At 33.9% G+C, this 14824-nt stretch overlaps 1 protein-coding gene across 10 annotated transcripts in view; it reads right to left on the reverse strand.

Moving 5' to 3' along the window:
* Positions 1-14824, reverse strand: part of ULK4 (unc-51 like kinase 4) — a 246606-nt gene that overhangs the window by 214333 nt on the left and 17449 nt on the right. For all 10 annotated transcript variants that reach the window (XR_010829259.1, XM_066992021.1, XM_066992022.1 and 7 more), the window contains exons 12-17: positions 14608-14707; positions 14007-14111; positions 11911-11971; positions 9883-10064; positions 9089-9135; positions 8241-8319 (exon numbers count right to left, since the gene is read on the reverse strand). Coding sequence is in view for 9 of the 10 variants with exons in the window: in XM_066992021.1 (XP_066848122.1) it covers positions 8241-8319; positions 9089-9135; positions 9883-10064; positions 11911-11971; positions 14007-14111; positions 14608-14707 (574 nt within the window). In the remaining variant the exon portion in view is untranslated. The remainder of the gene's footprint in view (positions 1-8240; positions 8320-9088; positions 9136-9882; positions 10065-11910; positions 11972-14006; positions 14112-14607; positions 14708-14824) is intronic.

Below are 14824 nucleotides of genomic sequence, written 5' to 3' on the forward strand. Positions count from 1 at the left end.
TACAGCGGGAAGGGACCCAGAACAAAAAAAAAAGTCACGCTGTGCTTTAAACAGAAATCTCACAGCTTGTGTTGCAAAAATATTACAAAGATAGACAAAGATATCAAATGGTTAGAATCAACAAAAATCTGTGATTGCAGGAAAGCATATATACTGAAAATAGTCTTACAAGCTGTCTGATGAGACATGAAACACTTCCATCATTAAAAGCAATTATGAAGAATCTTTTTACAGTGTTTCTGATGTCAGATGTGTTATTCTGTTCATAAGCAACTCAAATATGGAAATCTTGCATGTGAATTGCCTATCAGTTTCATGGCATATATACAAAAGACTGAAGGTAATTATTTTTCCACTCCAAAGTGGAAGTAAATTTTAGTGTTTTACTTCCTTCATACCAATAAGTTTACTTCTGAGATAGCCAACATAGAAAACTCATACAAATTATTAAATGTAAATTAGTTCCAGCTACAAACAATACATTTCATAGAAAAGAACTTGACATAAGTCAACGCCTGCATCAGTTATAAGCCAACTGAGACACTAAATTAAGGTTTATGACCATACTTTTATCTTAACAAAATGGCTATTCAACTACTTACAATCAAGATACATGGAAAGAATTCATGATTTCACAAGACAAATTTTTGTCAACAAAAACACAAGGATGTTAAGTTGACCAGCTGTCAACTGTTTTGAGATTGTGTTTTGGTTTTGTGAGTGATCAGCTCTAGATACTTTAAAACAAAAAGTACAAGAAACTTCAGGTGAGTCTGAACAATTCCCTTGTGCTGACATCAAATCTGAAATGTGTCTTCAGAGCCTTACAAAAATGTTTTGCTAGCATTCGCTATTTTGATACTCCTATTATCCATGTCAACACTTCTCTGAAATTTGCCAGCTTGCCAGCTTTCTCAGTTTCCTGTGGAAAGAAGCTTCTTCATATCATTGCATAATAACTGCTTGAGAGGAGATACCTGATCATATTGTACAATGAAACTTGCCCTAATTGCCACATTACACAAGGAAACTGCCCCTTTTCAACTTCATGAAGTGGTTTTATTCTTAAACTACAGGATAAGAAAAACATTCCAATATATATTCCCTATAATATTCATCGTTTGAGAATAATTCAGACACTTTTAGTAAAGAATTTGAAACTTCAGTACTCTCAAAGAGAGGGTGTTGTTTTTTTATTTACTCTCATTTCTCCTCAAAATTATCTTTACGCTCTTTCATAATGGCCCTGTAGAAGTTAACTAGACCTGAACATAATATTCCAGTAAATGATGATGGTGGGGATGTCCCCCTTCTACCTTAAAACCCAGGCTGATGAAATACTGAGGGGATGGCAGCATGGATTTGGACAAAACTGGACCCTGAGCCACAAACCCTGTAATACCTAACAGAAATCGCACGAGACAGCTATTACAAAGAAAAGATCGGAAAACAGCAATTAGAAAATACTTTGAAATTATAATTAGATATAGAAAGTCATGTCCAGTATTACATAAGTATTTACCTCAAAATACTCAAGAGTCTGACACTTTCGTACCTTTAACAGCATCTGATTGCCTGAGTATGAAACAAATTATCTCGGTACTCCAAAAGGTAAGAAGAACACAACATGTTTTAATTCAACTCATTTTTTCCTGAAAAAATAGATATGTTTAGTGTTCTAAAATTTCAGAAGTAGGGTGTAAATCTAAATCCAATTGTTTTTGAATATGTCTGACTAGACTTTTTTTTTTTTTTTAAGAGAATGAGTTCATTTCTCCACCTAGTCCTAGCAAATGAACTGAATGGGGGATAAGTGAACAAATGAAAGAGAAAGAGAACACACAAAGATTTACTGCCTGTGGAATTTTGACTACTTTTGTCAACATTGACTATGTTGACAGTATTTACATGATGCCTTTGTGGGTGGGCAGCATTAAAAAAAATGAGGATACACACTTCAGCCATCCATGCCATGTTCTTATTTACTACACACAGATACTAACTCTGAGCCACATACCATAATTTCAGCCATTTTAAGCCAGTGTTATGAGTGCCACCATCAATACAGCAAGGTTGAGTGTTATTTCCTCCATTGTGCTGGCACAAACATTTGTGTAGCAAGAAGGGTAACAGGACAGATCCAAGTTAAAATGAGCATGATTTAAAAAGAAAAGCTCCTTCAGATCATTGTCAGCTCCCTATTGATTATTCACCTTAGGATATCAACTGAGAGTGGTGATTCATTAGTTCAGACTTTTTTGAAATGCCTGTTCCTGACACAAAAAAAAAGTCAGTCTCATCAAAACAAAGAAATGCAAAACCCAAATAGCCCAAAGCTCAACATTTAGAATACTGAGATATAACTTGAGGAGCCCAAAACATGTTCTTGCTTTAGAGCTTTAAGTATGTAGAGTAAGACACTTCCTCTCTCCATTGCACAATCGCGTGTGACTTTCAGACATACATACTGGGGAGCTGGCAAGCAGAATTAAGTCTCAAAACATTTAGTGGGAAGCTGTTTTCCCTTAACTCCAAAATAGTATCTGGATGCCCAATGACTTCCAAAAGTCTTCATGGGGCTGTGAATTTAGGATCTGTTTTTCCCCCTAATGTATGTTACCCCTTACTTCTCTGTTTAATAAGCTTCCCCCAGACACATTCAATAATCAAGGTCACAATTGTATTTATGATAGAAGCAGCTGAAGGAGAATACTGATTTGGTGTTTCATAACACCGATGTAGGAGGAATATAAGTTATGCTTAGAGTCCTGAATGAAATATTGAAAAGAAAACAGACAAGAGTCTGCCAGATGCCTTCTTACCTTCTACAGATGCATACGTTTATTGACTGAAGAAAAGGATCCTAGGGGCATAGCTCTTTATTATCCCAAAAATTACAGTCTTGTAGAAGGAAAGAGATTTTTTTGCTATAAGAACACATTAAATTGAAAAGTATTGCAAAGAGGTATATCAGCAGCACTACTGATGTCATTTTAATGACAAAATGTGCTATTTTATCTTTTGAAGAAAACAGAGAAAAATTAAAGGGCTATATGAAAACAATCTCAATAAAATGACTTTTACAAGGGTACAGCTTTTGCTTTGGTCACCCAATTAATCTGAGAAAATTGCAAAAAGTAATTTAATCTTGCAATTAGCAATGTTTTTCAGTTCCCTAACTGAAACTGACGAAAGGTCTTAGTATTTTCTCCAGCAATCCCGAATTCCATTGTAAGACAGAAGACACTAATTGTCATTAACATTAATTATATTTATATATTGTCTATTAAACTTGGAAGAACTGCTCACATACTCTATGAGTTTCTGCCAGCAGAAGCTAATTTACCTCAGAAGTGTTTATCTTTTATTTGTCTTCCTTAATTTTCAACAATCATTTTATAGCAGAGCAGACATTTGTGTGTGCAAATATGTAAGTACTTTTACGCACATATGCCTCCTATACAGCTGATTAGCTTATGCCTACTACCCAAAGATTTATTTTTTTTAAGTAGTATTTTTACATACATGTTATCAGTGTAAATCAAGCAAAGTGCCATTGAAGGAAAAAGGCAAGAATACACTGAAATCACGAGCGTTTGTGAGTAGATTAAAAAATCATTTTACAATAAAAACATCAAAACTAAATAGGTTGAGAATAAATGGTCAAGTGAATACTTTTATTTGGATCTCCTTACAATATAAGTAGTTGTATATAGGGCTAGAAACAGGAGTAATCAATGCGATCAGCCAGGAGCATGCCTTAAAGTTGGCATTCTGTAAGAATTTTAATGAGAACAAACTCTACACATAGACCAACCAGACTAGCTAGAGAAAGGATCCATCAAACTGAACCTATAATGATGCAGCTGTGCTATGAAGGTTGTAGAAAAAAAACAGCGAATTGTACTTCAAAAATCATAAATAAAAATGCTCAAATTATATGTGGTTTCACTTTGGATTAGGACACATTAGGAGATTCCATTGCTTTGACAAAGGAATGACATTCTAAGCTCAGTGGCACTGAGACATTCTGTCATTCTCCATGGGGTATTAAGTTGGTTAATTTGCCCATGGAATTCTATAAGCCAATGTTTTTGCAAAGAGACTTGCAAGTGTGAAAACTGTGGCAGGGCCTCTGAGCCCTTTGAACTCTCAGCAGAGCAGTGGACCCAGGTCTGCAGGAAAATGGACAGAGCTGCCTAGGTCACAGTGTGCAACCGGTATTTACAATCAGCTAATTTAAAAGAGGTATGGAAAATGACTAGATTTTTACCTCAAAAAGGAGGGGCAGAAAGCACCACAAACAGTGGAAGAAGCTGGTCCTGTACCAGACAGAGAAGGACATTGCTCCCTGACATAAGGGCATTCTGTGAAGTTGATTTATGATCTCCTACTAAAATGAAAGGCGAAGTCTGAAGTTTCATATCAGAGTAGCTGTACAGGTAGTAGAAATATTCACAGAAAAGAAAGAACAATAGCTTCTTTTAATAAAAAGGACAAATTAAACATAGATGGAAGCAAACCCGAGCATGGAAGGGATTTTTCTCTAAAATCAAGAATAAGCAGATTTTTCTTTCCAAGCATTAGCATTCAGTTCTGTGAGAACCAGTTTCAAATCCTAAATACAAAGATAAAACTTCAGCTGGTTTCCTGCGATAACTAGGAACAAATAAGAGGAAATTATGCTTCTGATTTGTAAAGGGCGATTCCGTGAAGATAAAAAAAAACACAGCAATTGGTAAGTCAGAAAATAATTGACATATACAGCATCAACAACTACTTCATTTTTTATTGCAACTGCCAGGTAGAGGAAATTACACACAAAATGTCTTCGCCTTTATTGAAAGATTCCGATTCAAAGAAAAATATGCAAGAGTTCAATTTCCCTACTGCATTCTACCATCAGTCTTTTTCTAAACAATTCTATTGTTCTAGAAAACATTTAATTGGAAATAGACTAACTGCAAGTGAATTTACATCAGAACATATCAGGACATTCAGAATAGATCAGCAGAATCAAGATGTACATAGTTCCACCATTATATCTTTTTCTAGTCTAGTCCAGCAGAGGATGTAGTATTAAATAGCATTTCTTTGCATTTTAATTTTGTGTTTTAGTGACCTCTGGTGGTTACATATGGAAAAATGTTTTTCACAGATCACCTTAAAGAAAAAAAGGGAAAACCATTAATTCTTCAAAGGGCAATAAACCAAAAACTTTTGGTTTGCAGCAAATGAACATTTATTTTTGCATGTGAAATGAGGATGAGGTTTCTTTCTTTCCTAAAGTTTTTCTGCTTTTTCAGGACGCAATGTTGCTATTATTTAACAAACCATTTAAACAAAAATAATGAATGGTGCAGTATAAACTTCAAAGATAGAGAAAATGTCCTTAAATAAGTGTATAACTGTAAAAGACAGGAAACTAAGGGTAGAAATAAAGATCCACATTTTAACGTGAAATAGCCAGCAGTGCTGTCCTGTTTGAGTCTCTCGTAGGTCCCATGCTACATTTACAAGTAGCAAATCACAAAAAAATGGATGAGTAAATAACGGGGTAACAGAACTGCAAAGTCTGTCGTAACAACATTGCTCTGTGGTGATGGAGCAATATAAGTAGGAAAGAAAATTTATTGTACATAGCACAGTACACACACGGTAAAAGTAATTCCAGTCTTGTATTTTCTTGAGTTCTGACTTTTCATACTTGGGAAGAATATAGCGAGGCTATAATAGGGAGTTCCACAAAGAGACCAAGTCTTCCCAACAGTGGCCAAAAAGCAGACTATGTTAGAAGTTACTGAGAACAAAATAGGAAATAAATAGAAAACCAACTACCATTCAAATCACTTATGTATCTATTTTATTAGGAGGATGCAGTCCTCCTAATAAGGTTCTTGATCTTAAAGAGAAGAAACTGGGATCTGGAAGAGAACATAAGGCAGCAAGAAGGATGAACAAAATTTTAAGAGCTTTGACATGAGGAACTACTAACGAAAAAAGAACCTGTCTGGAAGAGAGATGACAAAAAAAAATAAAGATACCTTGAACAACCCACTATAACTGGTGCAGAGAAGATGAACATGAAATGCTTGTGCTTCCCGTGCAATGTAAGAACTGGCAGGCCTCAGAATGAGCCTATCAAGGGCAAGTCTAAACCAAGGGACTGACTGCTTCAAACAGCATATAGTTTAGCTGTGCAGTTTCTTCCCAAAGGATGTTATGGATGATAAAACATTTAAGAGGGTTCATAAGATTACTAGATAAATTCAAATACCTGGTTCAGAAAAAGCCCAGAGATGCCTATCACAGGAGGTGAAGAACAAGTGTTGGAGAAATAGGAGTGCATGCTTGCATTACTCTGTCGTTCTCCAGGTTACCCACATTTGCCTCTGTAGAAATGTCAAATTAGAGAGCCCTTTGCATTGAGGCAGTAGTGCCATTCTTCACTCATCTGTAAGGGACTATTTTTTTTAAATTTATTTTATTTTTATTTTAAGTAAGACCATCAAAACCAGATTTATTTAGGACTTCCAGTTCTGGGATTGTATGTTACAGACTTCCTAAGAACAGGAGCATGCAGTCATTTTAGATTACGTTCTGACTAGCTACAGCTTGGTTTTGACATTTCCTAAATCACAGCAGCCATCAAGAAACTTCAGCTGGACTATCAGCTGGTTCATATAAGAGGATACATTATGGCATTATTTGTTAATACATTATGGCATTATTTGTTAATACAGTACATAATACTGTTTAAAATCTGTTTTTAAAAAAACACAAGATAGAAAATTATAAATAATTCCAACTCTTTTAAAAGCATGCAATAGCTGACAATCCAAAGGAATGTTCAAACTAGCAATTCTGCTATTTGGAGGGGAAGGGGAGCAGGAATCATGACTGTAGAGATCAGAATATACAGAAATTACACTGAAGACATGAAAACACTGGAATTAGATTTTTTAATAATTACTTTCCTCATACTAATATGGTAAGCATTCTAAAATATTTTTTTAAATTAAAGGATATTATTATGAAAAAACTGCAAATAATTCACTACAGCAAGCAGAGTGGATGCTGTTTGAACTGTATTATAATTCAGTTTTGTTAATTTAAAAAATCATAATTTTCCTAATTAATGCATATGAAAATTAATGCCAGATCTGCACAATGTGAAGACATATGACCTCACTGCTCTCTACAATTGCACGAGGAGGGGAAGCACATAGGAAGATGCCGGTCTCTGCTCCCTGGTCACTGATGACAGGACACGAGGGAACAGCACAAAGCAGCACCAGGGGAGGTTCAGACTGAACCTGAGGAAAAACGTCTCTACCACGAGGGTGGTCAAATACTGGAACAGGCTTGCTGGAAAGGTGGTTAATGCCTAAAGCCTGTCAGTGTTGAAGAGGCATTTAGACAATGCCCTCGGCAACATGCTTTAACTCTTGGTTAGCCCTGAAGTGATCGGGCAGTTGGACACGATCTTTGTAGGTCTCTTCCAGTTGAATTATTCTATTCTGTATTTGCGAAATGTGTTAGCATATTTGCAAAGTGAGTTTAGCAGTTGTGTTTCCTCACATTCAAATACTAGCTATACCTCATGAAGTAGAAACGATGTCAACTTCACAGCTTAAACAGATATTAAACAGCAAATACTGTTAAGTTTATGAAATATGTGTATGTATCACACACAAAACAGGACAGTAAGATCGTTTTAATTTCTGTTTAAATCAAATCAGTTACACAGAATGAAAAAGGAACAAACAATTCAAAATACTTTTCTTCTCCAAAGAAAATGACTTGCTCCTTCAATTATGCACATTCTTCAAGAATTGTGAGGAATCTCAAACAAGTTCCATCTCAATAAATTTTTGTAAAAGGAAAAAAGATTTCTAAGAAGCAGTTGTACTATTCTAATAATTACATTTCAGGATAACCAAATAAGTTAACTTTTTTTATTCTTACCCACACACAGAAGTATGCCAGTGACTACTTGATTTTTCTGAAGAAAAGAGAAACAAAGACTAGAGCTTTATCTTTTTGGGTGGTTCAGCCACAGTTTAGTAAAGATTGCAATAACTACATAGAATAAACACAGAAGTTTGTATATTTAATTATATTCCCATTTTCATGTACGGGGCAAAATAAAGCTGTGAAAAACTGACAAACAGTCATTAACAATGTTAAACAACATTAAACTCATTAACTATGTTAAAAGAAGTGAAACGGAAAGTTACCTCAGAAACAGGTACATTTTCTCTGAGTTCAGATGTGTGTAATGCCAGTAAAGCAATCACTCGAGCAACTTTAGCGCGTCTGTATACGAAATACATTTTTTGTAGATGAAGAAAAACTACTTCAAAAATATCACAAAACAATTGTGTTGCTGTTTATATTTTACAGATTACTAAGGGAAGGAAATATCTGAAGTGCTATTTACAGCTGAAAATTTATTTTTATTTCAATTTTTATGCCAAATTATTTCAGTATTTCAGATTCATTTATTAAATTCATGCAAAAATATACATTTTTTTCCTTCAGCAGTGAAAAATTGAGATTCTTTATTTGTTACAGTCTTAGTAGTAAGTCATGCTCCCATTCAGTTTTCTTAAAATAGAGAAAACCCCCAAGAGATCACTTTAAACTTTTTAGCATGGCTGACAAAACAAAAATAAAGTAGATATCAGCAAATCAGTTTCACATGTTTCATTAAAGAAAAACTGTAGCAGTATTAACATTTACTAAACAAGCAGCAGAGGGCACTATCACCTTCAAATATTTCTGACAAACATTTTAAAAAAATCTATCCTTACAGGTATTTTACTACTATTACAGCATGGCTTAATTTATCAAATATTGCTACTTAAAATCACTGAATAAATCAAGTTATATAACGCTTAGATAAAATTTTAGACATTTAATATAATAAGTCTGGCAAAAGAGCAGCATGTTAGCTCATTACTGAAAGACTTCAATATTATATACACACTGCCAGTCAAGCAGTTCGAAAGGTCAAAAAACTCCTAAAAGAATTCACTGATAATCCCATATTTGAAAAAAATGATTTAAAATAATAGTTACTTACATATCCCAGTTGGCGGCTGCACGCAGCTGCTGTATTAACACTGGAAACTATCATTTAAAGAAGATAGATAAACATTAGTGATTTTCAGTGATCTGACAGAGCCTGATGCTTAAAAAAAAGTGAAAATGCTAGTAACTATTTAAAAATGTATTTGGATAGCATTTGCAAAAAATATTATAGACAAAGACTATAGATATTGTCCAAACACATTGATTACAAATAAAAGTGCTGAGAGTAAAAGAACAATTTTTTTATATATATATATATATATATATTTTTAATTGCTAAATGTACAAGTTTGAGAAAAATATTTTTTCTTTGTGAATACCACTACGCAGAGGAAGAAATGATGCTTTCATCTACAAATACAGATTATCATACAGTATTAACCAGCAAGTATTTAAGAAATTTAATTTAATTTTTTGAGAATAGACAGCAGTAGTTGGGAAATGTTAAAAAATAAACTGATTTGACATGTGGCCACTTAAAAATTAACTACATAAGTAATAACTCATTTCTAAAATGTTCTGTTAATTCACATTTCAGTTCTTGGATCATTGTAATAATAAAAAATAATAATTGTCCAATGACAATGGAATACAGCAATTTCCAGCAGTTGTCCTTTAGGAAAGCTTACATGGAATTCAATAACGTTTTCATTGCTTTCTACTTAACTGGCCATATCGTTAGTCATTACACCAATAATTTCTTGAAGTATTTCTAAATGAAGCTGATTTTTGCTATAATGGCAAGCATGTAAACCATGTTGATTACTTCAGAGCTTTTATATTTACCAGCTGAGAGTTAATTAGCCGGCTTGCAACTTCCTTGTGGACAGCCACAGTACACAGGTAATACAGTAAATTCAGTTTAGAACGTGCTGCTCCTGCATTCTTCTCAGTGGAATCAAGCAATGAAGACACTTGTTGCAAGAAATCATTCCAGTCCATGTCTTTCATAGATGATAACTTCTCAGCTAACCATAACAAGCAAACAAGTAGATAAAGATTATAGAAATCAAAAAAGAAATAACAGATACAAAGCATAAGAAGATAATAAAAACCTTGAGAGATTTTTGAAAGCTCAACCCTCCTAAGTCCTTGGTCTTTAAGTAAACATTTACTGGTTCTATATTTAGAAAGAAAAAAAGTAGTTTTTGATGTTCATCATCACTAATTCTTAAAAAGCCCATGCAGTTTCATTACAGCAAAGTAGGGGTAAAAACTAACAAAAGTCAGCAAAATCCCTACAGAATCTATTGCAACAAACTTGATTGGTCTTTTCTTTTTCTTTTTAAATAAATATTCATACAGATAGATATCTATCTAGTTAAGCTGTAAGAGTATCAGAACATTGATAACTTGAAGAGGAACACAAGTCAACAGCCACTAGGACGATTAGCATAAATGCTGTAGTTCAGCACAGCAATCATTGTATAGGAATAGACAATTTTCCAAAGACTTCCTTATCTGTTTCAAGGGCTAACTTCAGTCCACTTTATTAATCATATATCCTCTCAGTTTTGGCTAGCTATTTACTACCAACTTATCTGACATCCTGGTATGCTCCAGAACAGAATATTTAAGAGCGTGGCTATATTTTAAACCTGTCTTATGCTTAAGTAGCAACACTGACTAATGAAGACAATTATAATTTACATTAGTGAAGGTGAAAAGCAGTTTGAATTTCAGGTATTTATCTTTTTTTTTTCCTCCATATTGCCTTTAATAGTAAGGAAGAAGTGTTGATAAACAGTACCAAATTTGCTATCTTCAAAAAACAAACCAGAAAAAAAAAAGCTACAACCCTAAAAGCATTACAACCACAAAAAAGCACTCTTCCATATTAAATAAATATACACAATAGCAGCTAAACATTATCAGAATATCAGACTGATAACGTAGGTACTTAAATGCAAAATTAAATAAAATACCACCTCCTCAGGTTCCTGAGTCTGATCATTTTTGCCTAGGACATTAGCCAAATACAAGATGTTTTCTTTTACTACAATCTTAATTGTAGTAACTATGCAATTTCTTCAACAAATTTGTAACTATCAAATTTCTTCAACAAATTAACTGTACAAAATACATACTGTATAGAAAGAAAAGGGGAACTTTGACATCTAGGAAGAGGTGCTATCTGAATTCTAGGAGTACTTGCCTGACATTCCCTTTCAAGCACAGTACACCCTAACAATACTTCCTTAAATAGACAAGAGGAAACATTCCAAAGAAAGAAATGTAACAGTCATGACAATGTGCAGCCTTTTGTTTTCAGAAATAACAGACTTGCTAGAGGTTAAAAACACTACAAAAAACAAACAAAAACACCCACAAATCCATGCTATCCACTGGGAACATTTCACAATTATATGTGTGACTGCCAAGTATTATAGCTTATCAACACTGCACATTTTAACATCCTGTTTTCATTTGCTTCTTTAACTTTGTCAAATTTTAATCCATTTAGCTGAATATCTCAATTAAAATCTATTTTTTTACAAAAAATATTACAAGGAAAAAATCTGTTTTTCCCATGCTAAAAAAAAGTGTTGGCTGTCTTATTTTAAAGCTTTTGAGTATCAGCTTGTAATTGAAAAGTGCAAAAGAAAAAGAAAGGGTATATGTAACTATTAGCACTTGAAAATTCTACTCATTTTTGTTCTAGCTAAAAAGATAACATTTGCAACTTTAGCTTCAGAAAAACAATTACAAATTCTCCCCATGACAACTTATAATCTACAAAGGGAGGCTGTAGTCTTGGGATAGTTACACCACCATATGCAAAACATAGAAGTCTTAACCTCAGCAGAGCCATACCTGAATATGCTGGTATAGATAAAGTTTTCAAGTCAAATCTAACTGGCACTTGCTTCATTATCTGTAAAAGCAAAACACACACATTACAACTAGTTTTAATGCATTTCTAGAAGTCTTTCAGCTATTGAACATGAACACATGAATGTGAAACAAAGATACGGGATGGCTGTACAAATCACTGTACATTACTGAGCTATTTTCCATTATTTCCCACTATGCATTTCTTTCAAGCAGATATACGAGATTTAACTCCATGTTTTGAGTACAAATGTTAGCATTTCCACTTAAATGCTTGGTTTTATTCAACAGAAATACAACATCATTGATTTTTTTTTAAGTTTACATTTTTACCTTGCTTCTACCCAGAATACTCAAAGCTATAGAAATGATCTAGTCTGATACACAGCTGAAAGCTCACAAAAAGTTTAAGTGATTCATTGCCATACAGTAAATACATGTACATACACTAGATCATTCTAGAACATGAAAAGTTACACAATCACAATCACTGATAAATCATTTGTCAGGTATGTTTATTTCCCTAACGCATTCTTTGGTACATCAAATGGGATGACTGCTCAGACACTGAACATTTAAGCGTGATTTTCAGTAACTAAAGCACATACAACATGACTGCATACTGCAGTTAATTCCAGTATGCAGTTTAGCCTTTTACACAAAAAGCCCAAGGGTGATTTTATACACACAGACTGAATGTGATTAATTAAAAAAAAAAAAGAAAGAAAAAAAAAAGGTTTTCAGTTCCACAGATTAGCAGAACACAGGGAAATTTTACAACATAAGCTGATATTTCAGCTTTTACACTTCTGCCAGCATCTAGTCAATCCATTTACAGGAGATTAAATTGCAAACTCTTCAGCACTACCAGGTGTCAGTGTCATCCATTAATGTGAAGATTGCAAAGTCTGCAGTGACTCTGATTACGTGCCCATGGAATTTAGAGGGCTACTTTGCATTAATTCTGAACCTAGGATTCCACGGTAAAGAGATTATTCTCCATGTACACTTCCCCCCAGTCTCATCTCTTACAATTGTAGTCAGAAGAGAAGCAGTGAAGGGTTAAGGCTTCATGTCTAAGTCCTGAGACAGAACTGTGAATTCACAGAGGGGGCATTCAAATGTTTCATTACCTTTGAAATTCTCCACTGGCAGCCACCCAACCCAAATACAATATTATTGGGTAGTTTTTCTGTCCAGCTATGCAAGAATTTGAGTGTGTTAAGAATTCCATTAAAACAAACAAAAACACTGTTATACTAAAGATATGGCTATAAGAATTTTCTACTGAGCTAATCACTTCCAATGAAAACTGTTACAGTCCTGCATCTCCCACTTACTAAGTCAAGTTACTAAAATAATAGGTGGAGGACAAGGGTCTCTAACCTATCATTCTTTCTACCAATACTGCACATGGGCCTATACGCACACGTTACACTGCGATGGCAGTGCAGAGCTCTGATTCTTTTTTGGCCTTCCCTTTGCTGTCAAACAAGTGTCAGTCTCCACTCAAGAGACTCATCACAAACAGTTTTCAAGTTAGAATCTGTAAGACAGAAATTGGATGGATATTTCTTACAACTTCAAGTCCTCTTTTCCAGAAAAGTTCATGCTTATTAGAAATATTATCATGACCTTCATAACCTTACAGAGTAACAGAAGTTATTCTGGAAAGGTTTAACTTCTAAACTAGATGGCTTCATGGACAGCTTTGTTTTTAGCACACCAAAACACACTGAGCCTTGTGTTCATTTAAGTAATAGATAATAAAGCAAGTTATCAGAAAACAAATCTACAAAAGCACTGAACACAGTATTTAGTAGATGCTATTTCTTGTAAATCATTACTTGAATATTACTATTCAATCCCAAAATAATTCTATCCTCCAAATTAACAATACAATAGGGTTACAAAAGACTGCCAAAAACTTGCATGAGAGCTTTCCAGATGACTAGGTGGAACTGCTTTAGAACAAGGGTTATAAAATACAGGAAAGGAGTTTCACCCTGATTACAGATTTATCTACAAAAATAGCCTCACCCACAAGTTCCTGAATCTTATATTTCATTTTGCTATACCTTTGGATTGTCAATGATTGGTGTCACGATAAGATCAGATTCAGTGTAAATGAGCTCTTTCAATGTTGACTCTATATCCTGCTGACTTGAGCACCTATTTTTATCCTAGAACAAGAACAAAAGTTTTTGAAATACTTTTGCACAAAAAAAGAACAAATGTTTATTCCCACAATATTTCATTTAAATGTTATACCACAGAGTTTGGCCATGTCAATTATATATTTAAAATTGTTTTTTATTCATGTAGTAGTAGATAAGGCTTCCCAACTAAAAATTATGATAAACATACATGTGAGAAACAGACACAAGCTTGCAACCTAAGTTTAAAAAAGTAGATAGGTAAGAAATAAGACAATTACCTTCTACTATACACTGAAAAAATAAAAAAAAGGAAGACTAAGCATCTTGATTTACTCCTACATCTGGAGTTCTGCAAACTTTTTAAAAAAAAAATTTTGCACACTAAATGAACTACTACTGTAGGAACTACCCTTCTGTTATAATTATAGGATGGGGAAGAAGTTTGTCTTTATTATAGACTCCAGGCTATAATTCTAACTATGATGATACCACCATCTCTCACTATTATTTTTCTACTCACCTTTGTCAAGCATGAATCTCTTTGATGAGAATTTTGGATTGGGGCAGTAGTAACATCACTTACTTCTACTGTAATGCTGGTTCTAGGAGTAGGACGAGAACTATAAAAAGAGACAGAAATTGTGATTTATTTTGTTGTTATTCATTCTCTCCTGACTGCCAAATCTTTGTAAGCTGATGGAAATTAAAAATTGTCTCATCTTCATATATGAGTGTGA

This window comes from Anser cygnoides, chromosome 2 (assembly GCF_040182565.1).
Source record: "Anser cygnoides isolate HZ-2024a breed goose chromosome 2, Taihu_goose_T2T_genome, whole genome shotgun sequence".
NCBI classification, from domain to species: Eukaryota; Metazoa; Chordata; class Aves; order Anseriformes; family Anatidae; genus Anser; species Anser cygnoides.